Source organism: Rhineura floridana, chromosome 2 (assembly GCF_030035675.1).
Source record: "Rhineura floridana isolate rRhiFlo1 chromosome 2, rRhiFlo1.hap2, whole genome shotgun sequence".
Taxonomy (NCBI): domain Eukaryota; kingdom Metazoa; phylum Chordata; class Lepidosauria; order Squamata; family Rhineuridae; genus Rhineura; species Rhineura floridana.
The window spans coordinates 115,910,968-115,936,708 of NC_084481.1; the positions used below are offsets into that span (position 1 = coordinate 115,910,968).

At 42.7% G+C, this 25,741-nt stretch overlaps 1 protein-coding gene and 1 long non-coding RNA gene across 2 annotated transcripts in view; one reads left to right on the forward strand and one right to left on the reverse strand.

The window, feature by feature from the left end:
• USH1C (USH1 protein network component harmonin) overlaps nt 1-25,741 on the forward strand; it is a 120,892-nt gene that overhangs the window by 11,890 nt on the left and 83,261 nt on the right. The window contains 4 exon segments of the mRNA XM_061610247.1: nt 5,942-6,139; nt 19,003-19,070; nt 22,616-22,759; nt 24,055-24,193. Coding sequence (XP_061466231.1) covers nt 6,104-6,139; nt 19,003-19,070; nt 22,616-22,759; nt 24,055-24,193 — 387 coding nt within the window. The 5' untranslated portion in view covers nt 5,942-6,103.
• On the reverse strand, nt 18,634-23,815 carry LOC133377044 (uncharacterized). Its single transcript, XR_009760601.1, has 3 exons — nt 23,685-23,815; nt 19,083-19,164; nt 18,634-18,886 (listed from the first exon to the last, which is right to left on the reverse strand). It is a non-coding gene; the product is annotated as an uncharacterized LOC133377044 (long non-coding RNA).

The window sequence follows — 25,741 nt, forward strand, 5'->3', positions numbered from 1 at the left end:
TATGGTAGGTTTACACTTTTATGTAACTTTCCCAGATCAGCTTTTTCCAGAGTCACCATGCCCTGACTAGTTGTGTGACTTGGCTTTTGATTTAGTTTTGGACTTTGTAAGTCAACTCACACAAGTAGGGTTGGACAAAGCTGGCATTTGCATCCTAGTTCAAATGTACCCCTGTTATAAATGGACCTTGAACTTCCTCATGAGCATAGCTCACTAGAAATAAAAGTTCCCCTATTGCAAGGGCAGCAGGACCTTTTGCTGGAGTTATCCACACCTCACCTCTAAAGCATGTATAAATCTACCCTTAACCCAATGATACACACAGAGAGAGAAAGTAAAATAAAGTGGTTTTATTAAGAGAAGAAACAAGGAAAAACATTGCACTGTACAATTAAAATGAATATGTAAAGAGTGTCTATTACTCATTCATGCGTTTTGTAGTGCTAGATAGACTAAAGCAAAGAGACTAAACTTATGCACACTTTCACATTAAGCTCACCCATACAGAGAGAAAAGGAAAGAAAGAAACCCAGAAGTTGTGTATACCATTCCTGGAGAGTTGCTGTGAGTCTAAGGCTGAGAGAGACTTTCGTATCTAGCCCAATGAGCCAAAGCTCCGCCCTTCTGTAACCAGTGCTAGATTTGAAAGATCTCGCCCAATCCTTAGCTCTGCAGCTCTGCAATTGTCCTGAAGATGCTGGGGAGCATTGGTAAGAAAGGCAGTGGTGGAGTCCTTCAGAAGAGGAACTGCTGACCCCTTCAAACCCCTCATGATTTATGCCTTTTCTAACTGAACTGACCCCAATGTAAACCTGACCAGGAAGGTGTGGACGTGACAAATAAGAGCAATGAAAGAGTTTAAGAGTACTGGTCAAGGAATCTGTTTTTTTCCAGAACCCATTCCCTAATAAATTCCCAAATAATAGCTGTGTTAATTCCTATAATTATTATCCTGTCTCCTCCTGAAGGTTAAGATTATCATAAACCTTATGCAAACTGTTTCTTTGTTTGAAAGGAGCACCTGATTCTTACTGGGTGATATTCCCCAAATTTTCATAGGAGTAAGGAAGTCCATACCCTTAGGCTTTCAAGATATGTACTCAGGTGTCACAGAAAGGCTTTCTCCCAGGAATCTTTGCTGTTGCTGTTTTTCCAAACTCTTGTTCACTGAGATGAATCAAAGATTTAAAATCCCCAATATTTGATTCCTTATTACACCCCTTCCAATCCAAATTAAGCTAATACCAAGAAACTAGGTGAAGGTGAGATTGACCATAAGATTTGGTTTAGACCCCAATGCAGGACTTTGGAATACAGTCCACCTCAGTCTGGGTGCTTCATAGGCTGCCTGATTCAGCTCAGGGTCTGTCCAAGTCCATTTTGTCCCCTCACCCTCACTATTCAGAAATAAAAACATAGCAATAACTTTTTTCTCTTTTGACAGAAGTAGTTAAAATTTGCAGGCAAAGTGTCCCCTCCATAGTAGATAAGCCTGCAAAATGATCCAGAGGCTTTGTGGCTGGCCACCTTCAAAGTCTGGTTTTTATTGTTGTTGTTATGTGCCTTCAAGTCGATTACAACTTATGGTGACCCTATGAATCAGTGACCTCCAAGAGCATCTGTCGTGAACCACCCTGTTCAGATCTTGTAAGTTCAGGTCTGTGGCTTCCTTTATGGAATCAATCCATGTCTTGTTTGGCCTTCCTCTTTTCCTACTCCCTTCTGTTTTCCCCAGCATTATGGTCTTTTCTAGTGAATCAGGTCTTCTCATGATGTGTCCAAAGTATGATAACCTCAGTTTCATCATTTTAGCTTCTAGTGACAGTTCTGGTTTAATTTGTTCTAACACCCAATGATTTGTCTTTTTCTCAGTCCATGGTATGTGCAAAGCTCTCCTCCAACACCACATTTCAAATGAGTTGATTTTTCTCTTATCTGCTTTTTTCACTGTCCAACTTTCACATCCATACATCGAAATCGGAAATACCATGGTCTGAATGATCCTGACTTTGGTGTTCAGTGATACATCTTTGCATTTGAGGACCTTTTCTAGTTCTCTCATAGCTGTCCTCCCCAGTCCCACCCTTCTTCTGATTTCTTGACTATTGTCTCCATTTTGGTTAATGACTGTGCTGAGGTATTGATAATCCTTGACAAGTTCAATGTCCTCATTGTCAACTTTAAAGTTACATAAATCTTCTTTTGTCATTACTTTAGTCTTTATGGCGACCCTATGAATAGGGTTTTCATGAGGCTAAGAGGCAGTGACTGGCTCAAGGTCACCCAGTGAGCTTCATGGCTATGTGGGGATTCGAACCCTGTTCTCCCAGGTTGTAGTCCACCACCTTAACCACTACACCACACTGGCTCTCCAAAATATTGCTAATGTAGTACAAAGCCATATTTACTGAAGAAAAAAATAGGTGCAATATATCTTGGCGTTTCATTCATACTGAACTGAAAATGTGCACCTCTAGACCTTGATAAGATTTTAATCCTAATAATTTAGAATTTTTATGTTAGATTTTTGTACATCAATTAAAGATAAAAACAATTAAGGATAATTGGACTACATATTTTGAGATCTTCATAAGTTTTTCTCTTATTTGTATTCAAAGTTCACATAGGTTTCAGCACAAAGTAGTTTTGTCTCAGTTGATGAGGCTTTGAGATCATCACCTCAGTATAATGTTGGTAAGGAAGGCAGGAGAAATGGCTAAAGCTAATGCAATTTGGCATTGGAAGGATTTAGAATATTTCAGATGGGAACAGGCCATTCATGGGATGAAATTCACTCTCTTCATTTCAAAGCACAGGAGAACCATTGCCACAGGGGAGGGGTTGCATAGAATCAGGTTAGTGAATAATATAAATATGACTTTAAAATGGAACATTACAGTTTAAAAAAGAGGACCATCTTACATATTCTCTGAACTGAAAAAAGGAACTTAGCTACTAGCTCTGTGGTCACCTTGTTGGTATCAGCCAAAAGATGTTTCAAATACCAGTCCAAAGAACTACCAGGAAAATTTTCCATAATAGGACCAAGGAATCTAGTACGTTCTTCCTTATAAAAATTACAAGCAAAAAAGACATGAGCCAGGGATTCAACATCTGCATCACAACAGGAACATAACCGATTTTCATAAAGCACACCTTGATAACATCCTTCTAGTATTGCTGACAGGAGACAATTAAATCTGGCTCTAGAAAAAGCATGTCGATATTTTGAGATATTATCCAAATATGTAGCATATTTAGGGAATTCAAAGTTCAGATCTAAATACAAAAGTGAACAGGTTTTACAAGCATTTGACATAGTCTTGGAAATCAATATCTTTAATCCATTTTTCTATAACCAATTTTACTGTCTTGAACTCTTGGGTGGAAAGAAAATCCATAGAGAAACCTAACAGATGCAGTTTAGCAAGAAAGATTTTAGACCATGAGCTAATAAAAACATCCTTCCAAAGAAGGTTTAAGTAATCTAGGGGAGGGCCAGCATAAACCACTTTAACCCAATATCTAAAGGGTAAGGACCAAGCATTCAGTTGATGTGAGGCAGGTCTCAAGTTGGAGGGCTGCAGTAGAAACACACCTTGGCATTCCAAAAATAGATCTTAAAAAGTTTGAAAGGACATTTTCCACATTTGAATGAAAACCTTGAACCCAAATTGGAACTCCATACAGCAATTGAGACAGGATCTTGGCAATAGTTATTGTACAGAAATAGAAGAGGACAACAAAAAGGGAAGAACAAGAGCCCTATTCCAAAAGATTAGAAAAATGAAAGGGAAATTTAAACCAAGAGTAGGGATGTTGAATAATCAACAGGGAAACACACTGACTGACCAAGATGAAATAAAGGAAGATGGAAACAATACACTGAAGAACTCTATAAAAGAGATGCCAGGATGACAGATTCATTCACGGAGGAACTGTATGATGAAGAAGCAGAAATTTTAGCATGTGAGGTGAAAGCTGCTCTTAAAATGCTTGGAAGAAACAAATCATCAGGAACAGATGGCATACCAATAGAGTTGCTACAAGCTACTGAGACTGAATCTGTTGGAATGTATGAGGTTCAACGCCAACTTGTGGGTTGAGGCTGCATGGGGCTAAAGGCGTAGCTAGAGAGGAGACCTCTTGGTTGCTAGGCTACACCTGCCCTTTGATCTCCTGCTGTCTCTTCCTTCCTGCTAGACTGATATGCAAAGGATGTTGATCCCAGTTCCTTCCCTCCTTCCTAGTCTTTCTTCTTTCTCGAGAGGGGAGCAGACATCTTTTCCTTTGTCTCTCCTCTCAACCAGCATGAGGGCAGACCCTGGGATCAGAGTCTGCTGCTCCAACATAGCTAGTTAGCTAGATCTAGAACTCTTTCCTATCAAGCATGTACTTCCAGAATAAAGTAGTTATTTCTTATTTTAAAGCTTAAAGTCTGTGTCTGACTAATTTACAGGGAAGGTAGAATCTTAGCAAAGATTCAAACACACACACACAAGCTCGCTCAAAACTCTCCATTCCGCTACGCGACTCTGCAGGGTCCTACAGGACATTGGGCCCAACATCCTATAGAATCTGTCCAAATTTTGACTAAAATCTGTCAAGAAATATAGAAAACTAAACAATGGCCCACAGACATATACATCCCAATTCCAAAGAAAGGGGATCCCAGGGAATACAGCCCAAGATTCTACAACAAAAGCTCTTACCATATATGGAGTGAGAAATGCCAGATGTCCAAGCTGGATTTAGAAAGGGAAGAGGCACCAGAGATCATATCGCAAACATACGTTGGATAATCGAACGGACCAAGGAATTTCAGAAGAAAATCACCCTGTGCTTTATAGACTACAGCAAAGCCTTTGACTGTGTAGATCATGAAAAACTATGGAATGCTTTAAAAGAAATGGGGGTGCCACAGCATCTGATTGTCTTGATGCACAACCTCTACTCTGGACAAGAGGCTACTGTAAGGACAGAATATGGAGAAACTGATTGGTTCCTGATTGGAAAAGGTGTGAGATAGGGGTATATGAGCTGCAGGCTGAGTCGTGCTGCTGCAGGGATGAGACTGTGCTGGGAACTGGCAATCCCACCCCATATATATGGTCTGCCTAGTAAGACGTTGCAAGACGTCACCCCAAGAGTCGGACATGACTCGCACTATAAGTGCAGGGACACCTTTACCTTTAAAGTTGACAATGAGGACATTGAACTTGTCAAGGATTATCAATACCTTGGCACTGTCATTAACCAAAATGGAGACCATAGTCAAGAAATCAGAAGAAGGCTAGGACTGGGGAGGGCAGCTATGAGAGTCCTCAAATGCAAAGATGTAACACTGAGCACCAAAGTCAGGATCATTCAGACCATGGTATTCTTGATTTCTATGTATGGATGTGAAAGTTGGACAGTGAAAAAAGGGGATAAAAGAAAAATCAACTCATTTGAAATGTGGTGTTGGAGGAAAGCTTTGCGCATACCAAGGACTGCGAAAAAGACCAATAATTGGGTGTTAGAACAAATTAAACCAGAACTATCATTAGAAGCTAAAATGATGAAACTGAGGTTATCATACTTTGGACACATCATGAGAAGACATGACTGAGTAGAAAAGACAATAATGCTGGGAAAAACAGAAGGGAGTAGGAAAAGAGGAAGGCCAAACAGGATATGGATTGATTCCATAAAGGAAGCCACAGACCTGAACTTACAAGATCTGAACAGGGTGGTTCATGACAGATGCTGTTGGAGATCGCTGGTTAATAGGGTAGCCATAAGTTGTAATCGACTTGAAGGCACATAACAACAACAACAACAACAACGGGAAGTTATTTGTTTTCGGTTTTGTTTTTTAAAATGTGATGGCAGGGCATTGCAACCGGGTGAACTCCTCCCTTGCCAGCGACTTTCCGTAAACTATCCGTCTGCTTCGCAGGCTGGCCCTTCACTCAGGGCTGTGCTGCGCCCTCCAGTGCTGGATCAAAGTTCTGCGTCCTAACTTGTGCTCGGGACCAGAGGGAAACAGCATCCACTGTGTGCGCGCACGGAGGAAGGTTCCCCAGGGACAAGCCAAGAGAAGGTCGCTCTCCTCATTGTCATGGAGCGGAAGGTGGCCAAGGAATTCAGGCACAAGGTAAGAGAGAAACGCTCTGCCCACTCGTACAGCCGGCCAAACGATCTCTGCTGCGTTCTTCGGCTTCTTCGCCAACCTCTAACTGTCTGCCTTGTAAGCTGCTGCCGCTGCCGAAGGCGAAAGGAGCGTGACATTTCGCCGGGACTATGGACTCTTGGTGTCAATTAACTTGGACCCTGCGGGGAGAGGAGGAGGAGGAGGAGGAGGGGAGAAGAGGAGAGGGGAGGGTGAAATGTTTCTTTCAGCGCTGCAGGACAACGTTTTTTTTCCTCCCAGGGACTGTGGCTGATTAGGGTAAAATTCCTTTCGGGAGGAAGGAGCAGAGCTTCCATGTCCACCTTTGCTTCGGGGACTCAGAATGTACGTGCCCGCCCGGCAAACCTGCTTGCTCTCGTCATCCATCTTTCTTCTACCGAACCAGACCTGCATTTCCATGCGCCTCTCAAAGAGGGCAAGCGTTGGGCAAAGTTCAAGAAACTGACCTTGCAGTTTCTGAGCTTTCTAGGAAGTCTTCTCGCTTCAAAACAAAATTACTATATATCATATTTAAAAATATATATCTCAACGAGCAATTTCTCACGAAAGGAATACTTTTCAAAAATAGCTTTGCCTTCTCCTCTCTCTTTCTCTCTCTGTCTCTCGCGCGCGCTTCTTTGTCAATGACCAAGAGACTTGGCAGAGCTAGGTGTATTGCATAATGGCTCTTTTGTTCTTACCCTTAAAAAAAAAAGTGAAAGCGAATAGCTGCAAGCCAACACTAAAAACGTTCTTGACTTGAAAGTATAAGGCCACTTGTTCTTTAAGCATTATTGGATCACATTAACAAAATGAAAGAAAAATTGCATGTGTGATTGGGTAGGCAAAATGATATGAAAATTATCCTTGGCACTTTCAGTAATGCGCAACACTGAGATTCATTCACAGAGAAAGGGCATTTTTAGGAAACATATTGGAAATATATGGTGTGAAGGAGTGGGAGGAAAAATGAAATTCCAGTTTTGTTCCAAATTTAATGCCTACATGTCCATTTACAGTTGCTTGCACTCTTCCTAAGGATTTCCACAGAAATGTTACACCACATTAACCTGCTGTTCAACCCAGAGGTTCCCAGGACGGTACACATTATATTAATATACAACATATTAACATAAAAGCCATAAAAAAGCTCCTTTGGGGAGAAGGGTGGGATATAATTTTTAATAGGGCCTGGAGTCGGTGAGCAATTGAATGAGCAGGAATAAGCTAAAGCTGAACCCTGATAAAACCGAGGTGCTGTTGGTGGGAGACAAGGGAAGTTTGGGGGGTTTCGATCTGAGGCTCAATACGACACAACTGCCCTTGAAAGACCAGGTCCACAGTCTGGGGGTCATTCTTGACTCCCAGCTGTCTATGGAGGCTCAGGTCTCCGCGGTAAGCCGGGCGGCACTATTTCAACTTCATCTAATATGGAGGATATGCCCCTGCCTCCCCAACCATTTGCTCCCTTCGCTGGTACATGCCTTGGTCTCTTCCTGTCTAGATTATTGTAATGTGCTTTATGTGGGGTAATGGTCCGGAAGCTGCAATTGGTACAGAACGCGGCAGCTCGCCTGATTAAAGGCAGCCGCCGCCGAGATCATATCACTCCAATGCTGAAGGAGTTGCACTGGTTACCGGTAGTTTTTTGGGCCCAATTCAAGGTATTGGCCTTAACCTTTAAGACCTTATATGGTGCTGGTCCAACTTACTTAAAGGAACGCCTTCAGCACCATCGTGGGTGCCGCTCAACAAGATCGGCCTCAAAAGGCCTACTCATTATCCCACCAGTCAAAGTAGCTAGGCTGGTGAGGACTAGAGGGAGAGCTTTTTCAATTGTAGCCCCCACCTTATGGAACTTTTTACCAAATGACCTCCGCCAGGCCCCCTCTCTGTTGAGTTTTCACCGGGTGTTGAAGACCTGACTGTTCAAACAGGCTTTTGAGATGGGTTAGGTTCTGTAGGTTCTGTTGGCTCTGTAGAGATTGGTTATGATTTTAATCTGTTAATGTTTTTATGTTACTGTTTAATGTAATTGTATATCCTTGGCTGTACGTCGCCCAGAGTGGTTGGACAACCTCCCAGATGGGTGACTAATAAATTCAATAAATAAATAAATAAATAATAGTAATAGTAATCATAGTCCTAAAACCAATAACCTTAATAAAACTAAGACAGTTCAGCAGCTGTCCAAGGAGGACCAGAAGTGGTGAACCCCCTGGAGCTGGGAATAGGGACTGAGGTACCTGATCCTCAAGTGAGAGTGATGGCTCCAGGAGCACCCCCAAGCTGGGACCGTGTTCCTTCAGTGAGAGTGCAATTCCATCCACAACAGGCTGAAGCTCCTGGACCTGGGGAGTAGCCATCATCAGCACCAACCTTATTTTATGCCTCTGTGTATTTTCTAATATGTAAATTATCATGAAGAACATCTAAACAATCCCACTGTCAGAAACCTGACCTTGAATTTGTTCCCCTTTCTTCCTCTTACCAAGCTCACAATCTAGAATACGATCAGGGCATATTATTTATGCACTTCTTATCATTTTTAAGCCCCACCTAATTTGATTTTGAAATTGTATTTGTATGGCTTAACTTCTGCTTTTGTGTCTTCTTGGGCTTTGTTTTTTGTTTTTTGGGGGGAAGGAGTGGGGACTTGGCACCCTGTTCATAAAAACAATTTTCTGGAAATAAGGCTTCAATGAAGTAACAGTTACCTGGGAGTAAGTCCCATTTAAATCTCTGGAGATTACTTCTGAGTAGACACACATAGGATTTCACTGTCAGTTACCATTTATTTCAATGGTGTTACTTCCAGGTAAATGTGCTCAAGGCTGCTTCTCTCTACATAGCGGGGGGGGGAAACGCTCTTCCCCCTTTTGTCTTTTATAGCTAAGAACTAAATTATCTAACAAAATTTTAGGTTTAATTTCCTCCCCCCCATGATAAATAAATAAATATCATGAAAATAAATGATGATACTATTAAAATATTTTGACAGCTTTTAATAAATGATCTCTGCTTCTGTAATTGTGATTGTTATTCATACTTGTTCACTATCAACATTGGGCTGGGTAGCAGCAGACATGTTGCATTTGTGTGTATCTAACATAACATTTATTGTCTTGTACCTTGTACCTTGTACTTGTGGCCTTTCATGCTGATAATATTCATAAAGCATTCTAAGACCAAACAGCTATGCCAGTTTTAATTTCTACTCTCTCAGTAGACCCAGTGATAAATAAATGAATAAAGTTGGCACTCCTAAGTAACAGACTGCAATATTTGACCTGTTTTAAATATTGCTTCACTAGTTTTCAGGTGCCCAGGATACTGCAGGGGCTGAGTAAATATTAAGTAACATCAGTAGTAATAGCAACAGCAGCAGCAGCAACAACAACAGTAAGAAAGTAGCATATCAAATACTAAGTGGGTCTATAATATGGCTTACATTGGGGGTTGCCAGCCTGGAACCCACAGGCACCATGATGCCCATGAAGGCCTTCATTGTTGCCCCCAGGCAGGTGTGCCAGTCCCTGAGCTTTCTTTCTTTTTTAAGTAAGTCTCTAGCCCTACTAGAAAGAAAGTTGTGAAACAAAGTATGCAGGCACCCTTCTAAGCAATTTTTGTGAAATGAGCCAGCCTGGCTGTTTCTGCCTGTCAGTATTTTTAATTTTAACTCAGTGAAATCAGAGCTGTAATTGATAAAAGAGTTGTTTGGACACAAGACAAAAGGAATCCCTGGGGTCCTGAGGAGCTGTTTTCCCCTCCCCATTAGTGTACTTTTCCTACTTCTGTCTTTTCCAGTACTCCTTGTAATCTCTGTAATTTGCCCTTCCTTTTTTCTTAGCAACCAAGATGTATCTTTCCTGTGGTGGGTTTGTCTGAGATTAGGCACTCCCTAGAAGTTACTTTCTGCAAATACTACTACACAATAAGTGCAGGTGGACATTAAAGAATCCCTCTCCCCCCAAAAAAACACAAATGCAAAATGTGAAAACTTGGCAAAGAGGCTTAGGCATGCTTTGCAGGAGCTAAAGGCCAGTTTAAAATATTAAGAATTCACTTACAGTACAATGGCATGCATACCTATTTCAGAAGGACATCTCTTTCTGTTTACTGAGGCTTACTCCCAGGTAAGTGTGTACAGGATGGCAGCTTACACTTTCATTTAGGATTGGCGTCGGGGAAAACACAACTTTTGTGCCTTTTATCTTCGCAATCAGGACCAGTAGGACATAGATGACTTCCCATAGTAACATCCCATGAGGGTATTGGGGTGGGGGGAGAAAACCAGCAATAACAGTACTGTCTCTAATTTTGGGTTATGCCATACCTCCCACAACAGCCTTTTCAGTATATAATACTCTCCCCTTTCAAGCTAATTGGCTCCTCTGGGCATCTGTTGTTGAGGAAGGCATTAACAAGGATCTCATTCTCAACCCAGCAGCAAAAGAAAAAAAAGGAGGGGAGGATGTGGCTGTGACTATCATGAAGGGATCCTGCACTGCTGCATTTGCCACTATATTACTGGACTGAACCCAATTATCAGGCTTTAGAAACACAGGTTTGGATCCCAACTTTCATTTTGTGACAGAACAGAGTTCACATTTATGGAATGAGGATTTCTTACCTCCTCCTCCACTCTGCACCTCCCTAAACCCCCTGAAAAATCTGCTCCTAGGGATTGGGAGACCCTTGGAAATGATGTGGGATATAGTGTGGGAGGTTAAAGATGGAGGTGGAGAATTGGAGCCCGCCCCTTCCTTACATGAATGCAGGAGCAACTTAGGATCCAAGCAATAGACTTCAAAATCTAGTCATCATTAATTATGTTCTTATTTTATGTGCTTTGCTGCTGCTGAAAAGGCCAAGTGATGTCATCCAGAACATTACCACACAGTTTATATCCCTTCCAATGTAATGGCCCATTTACTGTTGCACATTCAAAACCACTATATATGTGCATACTCTTATAAATATTCTGTTTATATACTTATGGATGTATTGGCCTTTCTCTCTGTACATCCATTATATTTAGAATGCATGGATCACTGCTCACATGGATCCTGACTATTTCTTCACCAATGATTTTTTTTTTACAGCAAAAACAAATGACAATGGAGAAAATGGTTTAATAGCATTCACTGGGGGTGTGTCTGCATGGTAGATTGTTTTCTTTTTGTATTATCAGGTGTTGGTTGGCATTGCTGCAGCACTGTTGTACGGGTCTTGCATGGTTCTTCCAGACCGACCTTATTAGAAGCATCTCTTAAGTCTACACTGTTGCAGAGTAGGTTCTTCATCTTATTCTGAGGAAGACAGACATGTCTGTGAAGTTTAAACCAGGTCTTTACTGGTTACAGCAAGAAGAAAGCCAGAAAGGGAAAAAGAAACCAAACTCACAACTTAAGAAGGCCACTCAGCTTCCTGGGCCTAAATACATTAACCCTTTTCTTATCAGTATAGTGGGTCTGTTGCTTATTCTAACATATACACTATGGGGTTTTCTGGGGCAACTTCTGGATTGCCCCTAAGGATGCATGGGCAATAACTATGTTCATCCCATATAATGAGAAAATTAGCATAGGAACAATGATAAAAGGATTAAGGCTTTACAATGTCATCTGGGTGGGCTACGTAGTTGGAAAAAATTGTCAACTACACCAATAGAGCAGTCTCACCATACATTTATGGTGTGGGTGGGGAGAGATCCACTTTCTGAACAACCACCACATCAATTTTCCTGCCGTTTTGCTGTGGATAGGACAGGAAATATGGATGGCCATTTCTTCTTCCTTCCCATTGCCTGCAATGGGAGCAATTTAACTATGTGTTGATTTGCACTATTTCTGTGCAGTCATGCAGCCCTGACCACCCCAGCCCCGGCCAGCAGCAGCAATGCCAGTGTCAGGAGGGCAGCTCCATGCACCACTACTTGGGAAGAGGTTGGACATCTTCATCCTTGTGCCATAGCCCCCATCAAAATCTCCTCCTCACAGGTAGCTTTTACAAGAAAAAAATTACATTGGGAGTTCCAGTCATGGAACTTCAATGTTATGTGTCGTTTGGCCCTTTCAATCTAGAGGACAGTTCTCAGCTGAGCAATAGACACTATTGCACAAGTGCTGCAAACTCTGTTATCCTATGATCAGTGACAGTTGGTGCTCCTTGTCAGTGGGGCAGTTCAGGGTTTTAGTCCAAACTGTCAAGGAGCTCTCCAAGGTTTGGAAGTACCTTGGACAGCTCCTTGTAAGATCAGACTAAAACTTGGAGCGGATTTCACTGCCTCACTGACATGGAGCCACCAGCCGCCACTGCCTATGCAGAGCCTGGAATCAGGATCCAACTAGAGGCTGAAACTCACTTTCTTCATGGCTGCAACTTTAGCCAACTCAACTGTCTCCATGGCTACAATGTAAGCCAACTCAAAGGAATGAGCAGCCAGGGACATAACTTTTCTCAACCCCTGCATCAGCCCAACTACTGTGCCACATGAGAGGCATACAGTGCTGCCAGCAGTGGCTGAAAGGTTCCTTTCCATGTAATGTAACTTGTAATGACCAGTGTCAGAGGAATTAGACTTAGAGGAATATTAACTGAGTCACAAGAACAAACAGAAGTAACTCGCTGGGCAGGACAGAGCCGCTATGCTAGCTTCGCAGAAGGTGGGTTGCTGTTGCTTACCAGGAGAGGGGGAGGTATGAGGTAGCAGTGAGGTTGGTGCAGTGCAAGCCCACTGGCAGAGCCAATCTGGCACTCCTCTTGGTGTGTTTACATCATGCCGACCACTCCATCACCTCGCATCTCTCCCTCTCCCTCCACATATGCAACAGTGACCCACCGGCTGGCAAGCTAGCATAATGGCTCCCCCATTCCACCCAGTGATCCACTTCTGAGAAGAAAGTAGGTAAGAAGAACCTAGATTAGTAGTTTTCATGTGTATATACATATATGATTGTTTCTGCTGATAGTTGAAAGCATGGCTGTTGACTTGGGCATTTTCCTGACCACTAACCTGACCGATTCCTGCCATTCCTGGCTACTCTGACTGATACCTTAACATTGTACATCATGGCTGATATTTTAATTTTGCTCTATTCACTTGATTTCATTTTGTTGTCTTACTTGTTTGTGCAATGTCTCCTCTAAATATCTTAAGAAACGGGCAAGAAATGAGCAGACTGCTATATTGGGTCCAAAGGCCTTTAAGGCTATGTGAGCGCCAACACATTGAATTCACTTAGATGCAAATAGACAACCAATGTAACTCTTTCAGGTTCAGCTGCACCAGTTAAAATTCGGTCAGACACATTCTGCCTTAATTGAAGCTTCCTAGTCATCTTCACGGGCAGTCTCACATACAACACATTACAGTAATGTAATCAGGAGGTTGCCAGGGCATGGGTCACTGTAGCAAGGGAATGGTTATAACTGGCGAACCAGCTGAAGCTGGAAAAAGACACTTGGTGCCACTGAAACCTCTTGGGCCTCTAGTGACAATTCTGAATCCAGGAGTACCCCAAGCTACATACCTTTTCCTTCAAGGGAAGTGCAACCCCATCTAGAACAGGCAGCACACTTAATTCCCAGATGTGGCTCTGCATTTTGCTGCTGCCTTGTTAGGCTTCACCTTCCGCCTATTGGCCTTCATCAAGCCGTTTACAGTAATCAGGCACCAGTCTAGCACATGCACAGCCTCACCTGACTCAGACGACAGAAAATGAATGGAGTGTCATTAACATACTCATGACCTCACCCAGCAGTTTCATATCGATGTCAAAGCACATGGGGAACAAAAGTAGAACTTTGTGGGACTCCACAGCACAAGTGCCGTGGAGCCATCCAGAAGTCTCCCAATGCAAATTTCTGAAGTCGACTATGAGGACACACCATATCAGCATGACCCCAGCTCCCATCCCATAGAGTTGATCGAGAAGGATACCATATGTGATGGTATCAAAAGCTGCTGAGAGATCAAGGAGGATCAATGGGGTCACATTCCTCTTGTCTTTCTCCTGGCAAATGCCATTCATCAGGGCAACCAAGGTTGTTTCAGTGCCAAATCCAGACCTGAATCCGGACTGAAATGGCTATAGGAAAAGATGCTTAGGATTGTACTACATAGCTGCATCATGCCCCATAAATATTTGCAAATGTTACTTTGTATGTTGCTTACATGGGCTGAGCAATCTGCATTCTGTTTTAAGGGATGAATGGCACAAGCTCTGCATGCTTAGGTTCCAAATTCATTCCCCCAACATCTCCAAGAAGGATTTTAAAGAGCAGGGTTGGGAGAGTGCCTGAGGCCTTGGAGACAAATATTCAAAGGTGAGGAACTTTTTAGAAAATACAATATGCCCAATGCATCTAAACTGCAACAATATGCCTTCAATAAATCAACACAATAAGTGGAATAGAGATCTCTTTGCTTCCAAAAAGCAATGGGTGTATTATATATTTCAGTATATTTCTCCCCTTCAAGCAACATGTTGAGGCTTTGTCTACTTCCCCCCCCCTTCAAGTTCTCTTGAGGTCCTGCCCTTTCCTTTTCCTGCTTGAGACCTTGGAGAGCCTCTGAACCAGGGTTGAAGAGCCTTTGGCCCTCCATGATAATTGGCCATGCTTACTGAAGCTGATGGGAGTTGTGGTTCAGCATCATCTGGAGGGTCAAAAGTTCTCCACTCCAGCTCTAAGCCATCAGAGCAGACAATACTTGGGCAAGATGGACTCATATACTGAGTTAGATCATATGTTCCTGTCAGGCCTGGCGCCAGGCATGACTGGGCCCTTGGGCATCAGCCTGCTCCGGGCCCGCATTGCCATAAACCCAAACACCTCCACCTGATACAGATGAAACAGGGCTGAAATAAAGCTGCTTGCCTACCTACCTGTTGCATCAGCACATCTGCACACATGGACCACGTGCACACACCTGCCATCACCCAATATGGCAGCAGAGGCATCAACCCCTTAGCCCCCTTCCCCAGCCATCTTGGGTGATGGCAAACTTGCAGCGCGTTCACACTGACATACTGCTGCAACAGGTAGGTGGGATGGGATGGTGCATGGGATGGATTTATTTAAGCCCCACGCTGCCTGTATCGGGGGTAGGAGTCCATGGTAGCTCCCACTTTGCGATCCACGGCAGGTCTCTGAGGCCTGCAGCCCGATGCTGCCATGGATCACTGAGTGGGAGCTTCACTGTCTCATCTTAAGGAGGGGGCTGCTCATGGCCCCTTGGCCAGAGCCCAACCTGGCCACCCACTGGTACCAGCCCTAGTTCCTATGACCTTCTTAAACCTGCCTTTGAATGATGTAGTAACTGTATAACTCTTAGTAAAATGGCAACATGAGATCGAGCCTTTTCATTGGTGGCTCTCCAACTGTGGAATGCTCCCCTCAGAGAGGTCCACCTGGTGCCATTGTTATCAGTCTTTAGGCGCTAGGTGAAGACATTTTTGTTCACCCAGGCATTTTGCTCCTAATTGGTGTTCATCTTTTAGCTTGGTTGGGTAGGATATGTCCTTTTTATGTTATTGTTCAATGAGCATTTTTAGTTAATAATGTGTTTTTAAAGCCTCTGATGTATTTTAAATGTTATAATAGATGCTTTTTAAACTTGTAAGTCACTTTAAGACAAAAAATTGTAGTAAGTGACAAATAAATAAATAAAATAAATAAAATAAGCACATGAAGTCATTGGCTTTTGCTGATGTGGAAACTATTATTTATTTATTTTATTTAAAATATTTATACCCTGCCCTTTTTCCGAGGAACTCAGGGCGGCTTACATTAAAACATTAAAACAGCAGTAATTAATAAACATGATATTCAGTTTAAGCAATTTAAAATGGAATTAAATAAACATAGGTTAAAACTAACTACATTGGTTAAAAGCCCGTCTAAATAGAACAGTCTTCACCTGTGCACGAAAATTCGATAATGAGGAAGCCAACCGGACCTCAATAGGGAGAGAGTTCCACAGTCTAGGGGTGGCCACCGAAAAAGCCCTATTCTGTGTCTCTGCAGGATGAACTTGCAGGAAGGAAGGGGTAATAAGTAGAGTCTCGCTGGAGGATCTTAAAGTCCGAGCAGGTTCATAGAGGGAGAGGCACTGTGACAGATAGCCTGGACCTAAGCCGTATAAGGCTTTATAGGTCAAAACCAGCACCTTGAATTGTGCCCGGAAACAAATGGGCAACCAGTGGAGCTGATACAACAGCGGGGTTGTGTGTTCTCTATATCCCGTCCCAGTTAACATCCTGGCTGCAGCTCTTTGTACCAATTTCAGTTTCCGAGCAGTCTTCAGGGGCAGCCCCACATAGAGCGCGTTACAGTAGTCTAATCGGGATGTAACTAAGGCATGTGTCACCGTGGTCAAGTCTGACTGGTCAAGAAACGGGCGCAGTTGGCGCACCAATCTTAATTGAGCGAAAGCACTCCTAGCCACAGCCGAGACATGTGCCTCCAGAGTCAGAGCCGAGTCCAGGAGCACTCCCAAACTGCGAACCTGTGATTTCAGGGGGAGTGTAACCCCATCCAGCACAAGTTGAATCCCTATTCCCTGCTCTGCCTTCTGACTGACGAGGAGCACCTCTGTCTTGTCAGGATTTAATTTCAGCTTGTTCGCTCCCATCCAGTCCATCACTGATACCAGGCATCGGTTGAGAACCTGGACGGCTTCCTTGGTTTCATCAGGTGGAAAGGAGAGATAGAGTTGGGTGTCATCTGCATATTGGTGGCACCGAACCCCAAAACTCCGGATAACCTCTCCCAGCGGTTTCATGTAGATATTAAATAACATGGGGGACAAAACTGAAACCTGTGGGACCCCATAGGTCAATGGCCAGGTGGTCGAACAGGAGTCCCCCATAACCACCTTCTGGGTTCGTTCCTCCAGGAAGGACCGGAGCCACCGTATTACCGTGCCTCCAAGTCCCATCCCAGCGAGGCAGCCCAGAAGGATACCATGGTCGATGGTATCGAAAGCAGCTGAGAGATCCAGTAAAACCAACAGGGACACACTCCCCCTGTCCAGCTCTCTGCGAAGGTCATCCACCAAGGCGACCAAGGCCGTCTCAGTTCCACAACCTGGCCTGAAACCAGACTGAGCTGGATCTAGATAGTCCGTCTCATCCAAAAATCCCTGGAGCTGAGCAGACACCACCCGCTCTATTATCTTGCCAAGAAAAGGAATATCAGATACTGGGAGGTAATTACCTAATAATAGGGGGTCCAAGGAAGGTTTTTTCAGTAAAGGTCTTATTACTGCCTCCTTTAGACAGGACGGTATGCTGCCCTGTCCCAAAGAGGCATTAATCACTTCCATGACCTACTTAACCAGTCCCTCTCTGGCAGTTTTTATAAGCCAGGAAGGGCAAGGATCTAACATGCACGTGGTGGGAAGTACTTCTCCAAGGATTCTGTCCACATCCTCGGGTTGAACAAGCTGAAAAGAATCCATTCTAATTAAGCAAGCAGGAGCCGAAGTTACATCCACAGAGACTGTATTAATCTTGGCGTCTAAGTCAGAACGAATCTGAGCGACTTTGTTTGCAAAATAACATGCAAACTCATGACAACGGGTTATAGAGTGGTCAACATATTAATGAGGGTCAGAATTTAAAAGACCCTTGACAACTCGAAACAATTCCGCCGGGCGAGATTCAGCGGATGCAATAGCGGCGGAGAAGAAGAGTTTCTTCTGGGTCCTCACTGCTATGGAATAGGCTTTTAAGTAGGTTCTAGCCCATGTTCGATCAGATTCGTTCAGAGTTTTCCGCCAACGTCACTCTAGTCTCCGTCTTTCGCGTTTCATCATCACCAGTTCTCCAGTAAACCAAGGAGCCGATTTGGTTCCAATCCGCGAAAGGAGGCGCTTAGGGGCGATTGTGTCCACCGCCCTGGTCATTTCTTCATTCCAAAGGCTTCGACAGAATCACCTGCCGAGGTGACCGGAAAATCCCCAAGGGCCATCAGAAAACCATCCGGATCCATCAGTCTCCTGGGGCGGACCATTCTAATTGGTCCTGCACCCCTGCGGAGGTTCTGAGTCGCAGTGAGTCGAAAACTAACCAGGTAGTGATCTGTCCATGACAACGGAACTAATGAAAGTTCCTCCACACCAAGATCACAAACATCTCATCTAGCACAGAAGACAAGGTCCAAAGTATGACCAGCAACTACAGGCAGTGTGGTCTTTTTTGGCTTCACAAGTCCCCATAAAAGCAACTCATTCTCCAGGAAACATGTGTACTTTTATTTATTTATTTTAAAACAGTCAGCAAAGTGAAAGTCTTGAAATACGATACCAATTTAAGTGAACATGTTGTGACAGACAGTGAAGAAAGAATAACTATCTAGCAGTGAGTTCTCCTCTGTCAAGATATCAGAGGTACGAAGAGCAATCTAGCTTTCTGCACAATATCATTAGAAGGATGTTGACATTCTTAGTTTAAAGCCATAGAACCCAGAATACAGCTGGTTTTGCAACAATCATGTCTGGTTGCATAGTCGTGTGCTACATTAATGAATGGCCTAAAAGGTTTCTGAAAATATTTCTTCAACAATTTAGTCATTATCAGGTAAGAGAATTATACTACATTATGTGTTATAATATGGTATGAAATAAGTAGATTTTTTGCATGGTTATAAATTCCACAGACTTTTGGCAGGTGTGTTTTTTGTTTCAGGTTCTTAGGAAATGTTGCTGCCTTTGCAAGAAGCATCCTGAAAGCAGAAAGAAATATTTTTAATTATTATATTTTTAGTAATGAGTGTGGGAAATCTTCAGCTTTCACAATTTGTGGTCAGAGTATTACAATGAAATTATTATTTTTTTCCAGGTTGACCTGTTAATTGACCATGAAGCAGAGAAGGATTATCTATATGATGTGTTGCGAATGTACCACCAGTAAGTTCTTACTTATTATTGCTTTCACACCTCTAGCAGTTTGGGATTTGACCGAAGGAAGATGTAACAGTGAAAATGTTCTCTCTGTTTTAACCTATAAAAAAATTAGGCAGAAGAAATATTTGAGACATAATTTTAGCATTTAACACACAACTGAGAAATAAGCATGCTTATTTACAATGCTCCTGCATTATTCCTAGAGACTTATTTCTGTAAATAAAGGAACATTTGATAGTCATGAAATGTCTTTTGAAACAATTACTGTTAGGAAACAAAAGGTCATCTGCTCCTTTGAAAATGCTAATAATATAATCCAGTTGTTAACTTTGCTTAATTTCATATAGTCTTTGGTTCCCTAGCCACATATGACCATGCACAGTGAAATCCTTTATGTGTCTACTCAGAAGTAAACCCCATTGTATTCAATGGGACTTGTTCTCAAGTAAGTGTGTGTAGGATTGCATCCTTTATTAATTTAGCTCAGAGATAATCAGAAAGTGCTACTATCATTTTTGTTCTATACCCTTTAATTTTTCATAATACAAATAATGTAAACAATACTATAACAAGATACAAATATAGTTTCTGACATCTTTGCAGTTTTACTGCATACTATTCTCACTCAGCATTTCACCCATAAGCTGAATTTTTACCTGGCCCATTTTGTTATTGTCAGAGGAGATGACAGTATTTTTCCACTCTTTATAGATGAATGATTCTGGCTGTTATAGTTTTTGGACATATCTTAATTAATAGCAGTGGAGTGAAATGTAGACATTTTCGAATTTCCATGTGCCCTTTGTGTTAAAGTATAGTTTTGTATAGCCTTGGCTACACACCCGGTTTAGTCTAACACAGGACGCTCTAATTGCTTCACCATTCATAAAGCATTGCCTGCAGCTTGTGAAAACAGGAAGAATTCAGGATTAATTATTTAAAACTTAATTGGAGTTGCAATCCTAACACATACCTCAAACATTTTCCTCCTCAACCCTGCCCCTAAAAGCTAGGAAAGATTTCTTAGACTTAAATAAAATGTAAAATATTATTACATAGGTATTTGGCTTATTATAGTCCACATATTTCAATGAAATCTCCTCAAAGCCCTAAATCCATTTTGCTAGATAAATATTTCATTTTCAAAGGTGCCATTCCTTGCTCTCTCCAGAAACAAACTCTGAGTACCTGTAACTGCTTTGGGGCACAATCCAACTAGTATTTGTGCCGGGCTGGGGGGAGTTGGATGTAGTGGACCCCTGGCTGAGCCGGCAGGCTCATGGTAATGCCAGACACCCCCTGCAGAAGCCCCTCATCTCAGCTCAGCTGGTGCTGCCAGGATCCTGCTGGCTCAGCCAGGGGTCCGCCAGGGACACCAGCCTGGTGGATATAGAGCTGGTGGAAACCAGTGGTAGCCCCCAAATGGAGTGTTCTGGGGGCATGGCGGGAAATGAGCTATAGGGACAACTTACATGGCATCCAAGACCCCTTGGAGTGTTCCTATGGGCCCTGATCCGCAGGAAAATTCCGCCAGCAAAAGGGTCAGCAGAGGAAAATAATGGCAATGGTTGTCTATAGGGAGTACTTACTCCTTGGTAGGAATATTAGTGGGAGCTGACTCTTCCCTTCTGGGTCCCACACACAGTTCCCAACAGAACCTGCATTCAGGCGGGCCAGTCACTCCTGAGCATCAAGTGGATACCATGGAGCTTCCCACTGGCTCCTCTTCCACCCCCCCTCCAGCTGGCTTCCCCTCATTTGGATTGCTCTGCCCGTGTATATTCTTCCCCTGTTCCCCTTTCCTCTGTCTTCTTTTCCCTTCTGTTGAAATTTAAATTGTAAGCTCATTGAGGCAGGGACCGGTCTTTTTGCTTGTATTATTCTGTTAAGTACCATATACACATTAATAAGATTTTTTTGTTTCATCATTTATGTTAGGAATAGATCACATCCATGCTTAATAAATTCTGTATTAACATGTACTGTATGTAGGACTGTTGGCACAGCTCTATTGCCATTTTTTTCCTCCATCTTTCTGTTCTTATGGAATGTGTGTGTGTACACCTAGCCACTTAAGTGACCACTTCATGTATCTGATGTTCTGGGCCCTAATCCTGAAAAGCTTATGCCACAATAGATCTTATTAATCTTTAAGATGCATCAAAATTTTGTTTTTGCCACAACAGACTAACATGACTACCCCATGGAATAAATACTTCTAGAATTACATTATCCTTAATGGATAAGTGCTTTTACTTGAACACTGCTTGCCATGAAAATACTAGATAGATAGACAGACAGAGATATGCACACACACATTTGGTGGTTTTAAAATGCATTTATATTAAATATTGTGGCATAATACAGAAATTATATAATCAAAAGCCAACACTGAAAAAGCAGTTTTTGTCACACTGAAATTACAATGTATTCAGTTTGGCACTTCCTATAATATTGGGCGATAGCATCACCCTGGTGTGTATTTAATTGCCATTAATAATGTGTTACTTGTACATCAAGTGACATACTAGGGTGTCCAGTATCTGGTGATGATTGATGTCATAAAGAACACAGACAGTATGGAGTTCTGTCTTTGCTTAGGCTTGAGTAACTCAGCAGGCTACAGATTAATTCCGTTACTTTCATAAAGTTGTTATTATAGAGTCCCTTTAAAATGCTGTTATGCAGGTAATCAACCACACTTACTTCAATATTAGTCTTATCAAACACAGATGGTTTTACTCCTGAGTAAGCATGTTTATGATAGGATTGCAAGTTTAATCCTAAAAACATGTTCTCAGTGTCATAAGAATGTGGAAGTTATAACAAAAAACATATATACCCTATGTTCATATGACATTCAGGCATTCAGAGAATGCACAGAAAGAGGATCATACCTGGTTGTCCCACCCTTGACATCAACATATTAGGGTTGCCAGGCTCAGGGCCTGATCCTGTATCTTTAGGAGAAGAGAAAGTCAGCCAAGTGCAGGTGTTCTTGCAACACTGTAATGGGAAAAACCACAAGGTGGAATTCTCCCTTCCCCCTGCACAACTTTTAAAGATACAGAAGACCTCTTGGAGGCCAGGCCTGGCAACCCTATATAGGGCAAACTTCAAAGTCAACAAAATCTCATGAAACAATGCATCCCATGCTACTGAAATTCATAATCAAAATCTAGTACTGAAATCTGTAAAAAGTAACGCAAACAATTCTTTCTCCCTGGATGATAGTACATCAAGTGGACTATGACTGCCATCTGTCAAATAAATGCATCTTTCTCATTGAACAATATAGCCACAGATAGTGTGCAGGAGTATGTATCAGTATATTTTATCCACATTAAAAAAAAATTAAAAGCGTTTAAGCTCATTTATTTTGTTTTAACTCCACTAAGTGAATTCTGAAATAGAAGTAGAAGTAATATTACTCTCAGTAGGGAAAAATGTAATATAAGCATTATTGCCAGGGAATATAATATATTGAGTACATTGTCAATAGTTAATTGTACATTCTCCTTATAACGCTCTTCAATCTTATTCTGTAGATCCATGAATCTTCCAGTATTGGTGGGAGATCTGAAGTATGTAATAAATGAACCAAGCCGGTTGCCATTGTTTGAGGCCATCCGCCCTCTTATCCCATTAAAACATCAAGTGGAGTATGATCAGTTGACACCTAAACGATCTAGGTAGGTTTGAACAATGTACATCTCTGTATATGGGCACACTTTTTTTTTTTTTTACTGCTTGATTAATTCTTGCTTGAGAACTTGGCAAGCATACATAGGCACGTAGATCAATGATCTGCCCAGGTCCCCACCTAACCTCAGGTGACCTCCCTCCTCATTACATAATTTTCTGATGACCAGTTGTTCCTGTAGGAGAAAGTTAATGCCAAGCAATCACACATGGCAGGTTTCCTTCTGAAATTCTTCCCACTTTTTCCTCCCTCATCCTGATAATAAATAGGAGGCAGAGCTAGGGTTGCCAGGCTCAGAGTCTGAGATTGATCCTGTATCTTTAGGAGAAGAGAAAGTCAGCCAAGTGCAGGTGTTCTTGCAACACTGTAATGGGAAAAACCTCAAGGTGGAATTCTCCCTTCCTCCTGCACAACTTTTAAAGATACAGAAGACCTCTTGGGTGCCAGGCCCAGCCTCCAAAAGGTCTTCTATAACTTTAAAAGTTGTGCAGGGGGAAGGGAGAATTCCACCTTGTGGTTTTTCCCATTACAGTGTTGCAACAACACCTGCACTTGGCTTTCTCTTCTCTTAAAGATACAGGATCATTCTCAGGTCCTGAACCTGGCAACCCTAGGCAGAGCTGTTCCCTCAGTCCTGGCCATCCAAGACCAGAAGCCCTGCTGATTAAAGAGCTAACGGACTGCAATCGAATACACACTCACCTGGGAGTAAGTTCCATTGAACCCAATGGAGCTTTCTTCTGAGTAGACATGTACTGGATTACACCCTAAATCTGTGTTTACATTTGATGTGTGGAGAATGAGACTAGGGTTGTTGCAGCTTTTTTTCCTGTGTCTTCAACAGCTGCCCAGCAGACAGAAGTTGCACAGGTGCCTTTTCCAACATAGAAACAAGTAATTTAAAAAAATAATACCAGCTGAATTTCTGTTTGTTGTGCAGCTGTTAAAGGAATAAGAGTAAAAAAATATGGTGGCGGCCCTATAAGAGTCTGGTGTACCAAGCCAGGGCAAAGGAGAAGAACCTATGACTACTCAGTAAGAAAGCTTGAAGCTGCTTCCCATGGCCTTTCCTTTCCTAGGACTGGCTCAGTTATATGCAAGCACAGCATTACCAAATACAAGTAATTTATAGGATAAAGTAAAGTATAGAATCACACACTCCACATTCTTCAGAAGCTGAAAACTTTAACACCTATGAAAGATAAAAGTGCTTGAGATATAGGAACATTTAAGTTGCAACTGTAAACTTTGTCACAAATGTTTATCTTATTCCAACTTTTGTAGAAAACTGAAGGAGGTGAGGTTAGATCGTCTGCATCATGAAGGCCTTGGAATAAGTGTGAGAGGAGGTGCTGAATTTGCCTGTGGCCTTTTTATTTCTCAGCTAATTAAAGGTGGACAAGCAGATAATGTTGGACTTCAGGTGAGAAGGACATTGTATAGCTAGAAAATATCTAATGCATACTATTATCCAGGATTCCTGAGCCCTACAAACTGAGTCTGATTCCGAACCAACCAGTGGGTATTAGATATAGGGTAGAAAACACACTCACTGTTTGCCAGTTCCAGTGCATCTCCTCCTCTCTCTCCTGAAAATGGGGGCACACGACGCTGTCAAATCCTGCCCCTTTTTACTGTTAAACCCGGTGGGATCAGCTTGAATGCATTTTTTAAAATTCAGCTTCAAAAAGATTTCACAACTGATTCGCAGATCAACCCATTCACCCTCCAGGTGTGGCCAATGGAAATGCTTTCCTGTAAGCAACTAGTGTGTTTACAGCCATAGTTAGAAGTAGTTTTGGAATCAAACCTTAAAACCATAATATATCACCACTAGACTAGTGGCATTAGTATGAGTGCATATTACCTCTCGTCTGTTATGGGATAGTAAGAGGTCATATATCTTCCATCTGCCTCATAGTCTGTCTGCTCACACTATAAAATGCAATAGGGGTTGGCATGGTGGGACCCACCTCTCGTGCCCAGGATGAGAGGCAATAACGGAACTCAGGGATGTGATTAATTCTTGCTTTATTAAGAAAATTTCCACATTGAATTTACTGCGCTTCATGCAAGCCCCTAATCTAACTCATTAGATTCCCTAAGTGCCTATTCCTGCAGCATTGAAAGAAAGTTGACAGAGTGAAGTTTTCCCGCCTCCCCACCCCTTATGAAGGAGGGAGGCGGTAGCGCAGCCTCGCGCTCCTTCGGAGAGATCCCCCTCCCTCCGCCTTTTTCTGTTCCTCCCTCCTTTGCCATCTGCGAGCTTGAGGGGATGGGGGTTCCTCTCCCTCTGAGGCACTGACGTCTCTATCCCGTGCGAGGGGGGCGGGTGAGTGGAAACTGGACACTGGCTTCTTTACGGGGCTGCTGGGCTGAGGAGGGGTTACGTATCCTCTTCTCTCCGTCTCCTCTTCCATCTCCCCTCCCCGCTGCTCGAAAGGAGGCGTGCGAACTGGCAGGGCTGAGTCCTCGGCCGTTGGAATCCCAAGGTCTCTTACTGCAGACATCTCTCTCCCCCCTTCTCTTCACTCCCTAACTGCAACTCCTGGAATTCCAAATCCCCCTCCCCACTCTCTCCCACATCGTCTTCAGGATCCCGATCCAAAGTCTCGACACCACCTGACCTCCTATCAGCAGTATCACTGCTGCTTACTGGAAGGGGGAGGGGTGATGTTAAGATCAGTGCAGTGCAAGCACTTCAGCAGTAGTATCTTGGCTCCACTGGTGTGTTTGTGCCGCATCAACTTCACTGCCACCTTGTCCCTTACCTCTTGGTAAGCAGCAGCAACATGACCAAACAAGGTCAGGTGAAAGCTGCTATCCCATCATGTTGTTCACTACTGATACACTGTAGGAATGTTGTTCATCTCTATAAGCGCCAGACCTTTTTGCTAGAATGTGATAGTCGACTCTTTCAGTGCTCTCATATCCATTTTGTAGCAGAATCCAAACAATCTGCAGTGGGCTC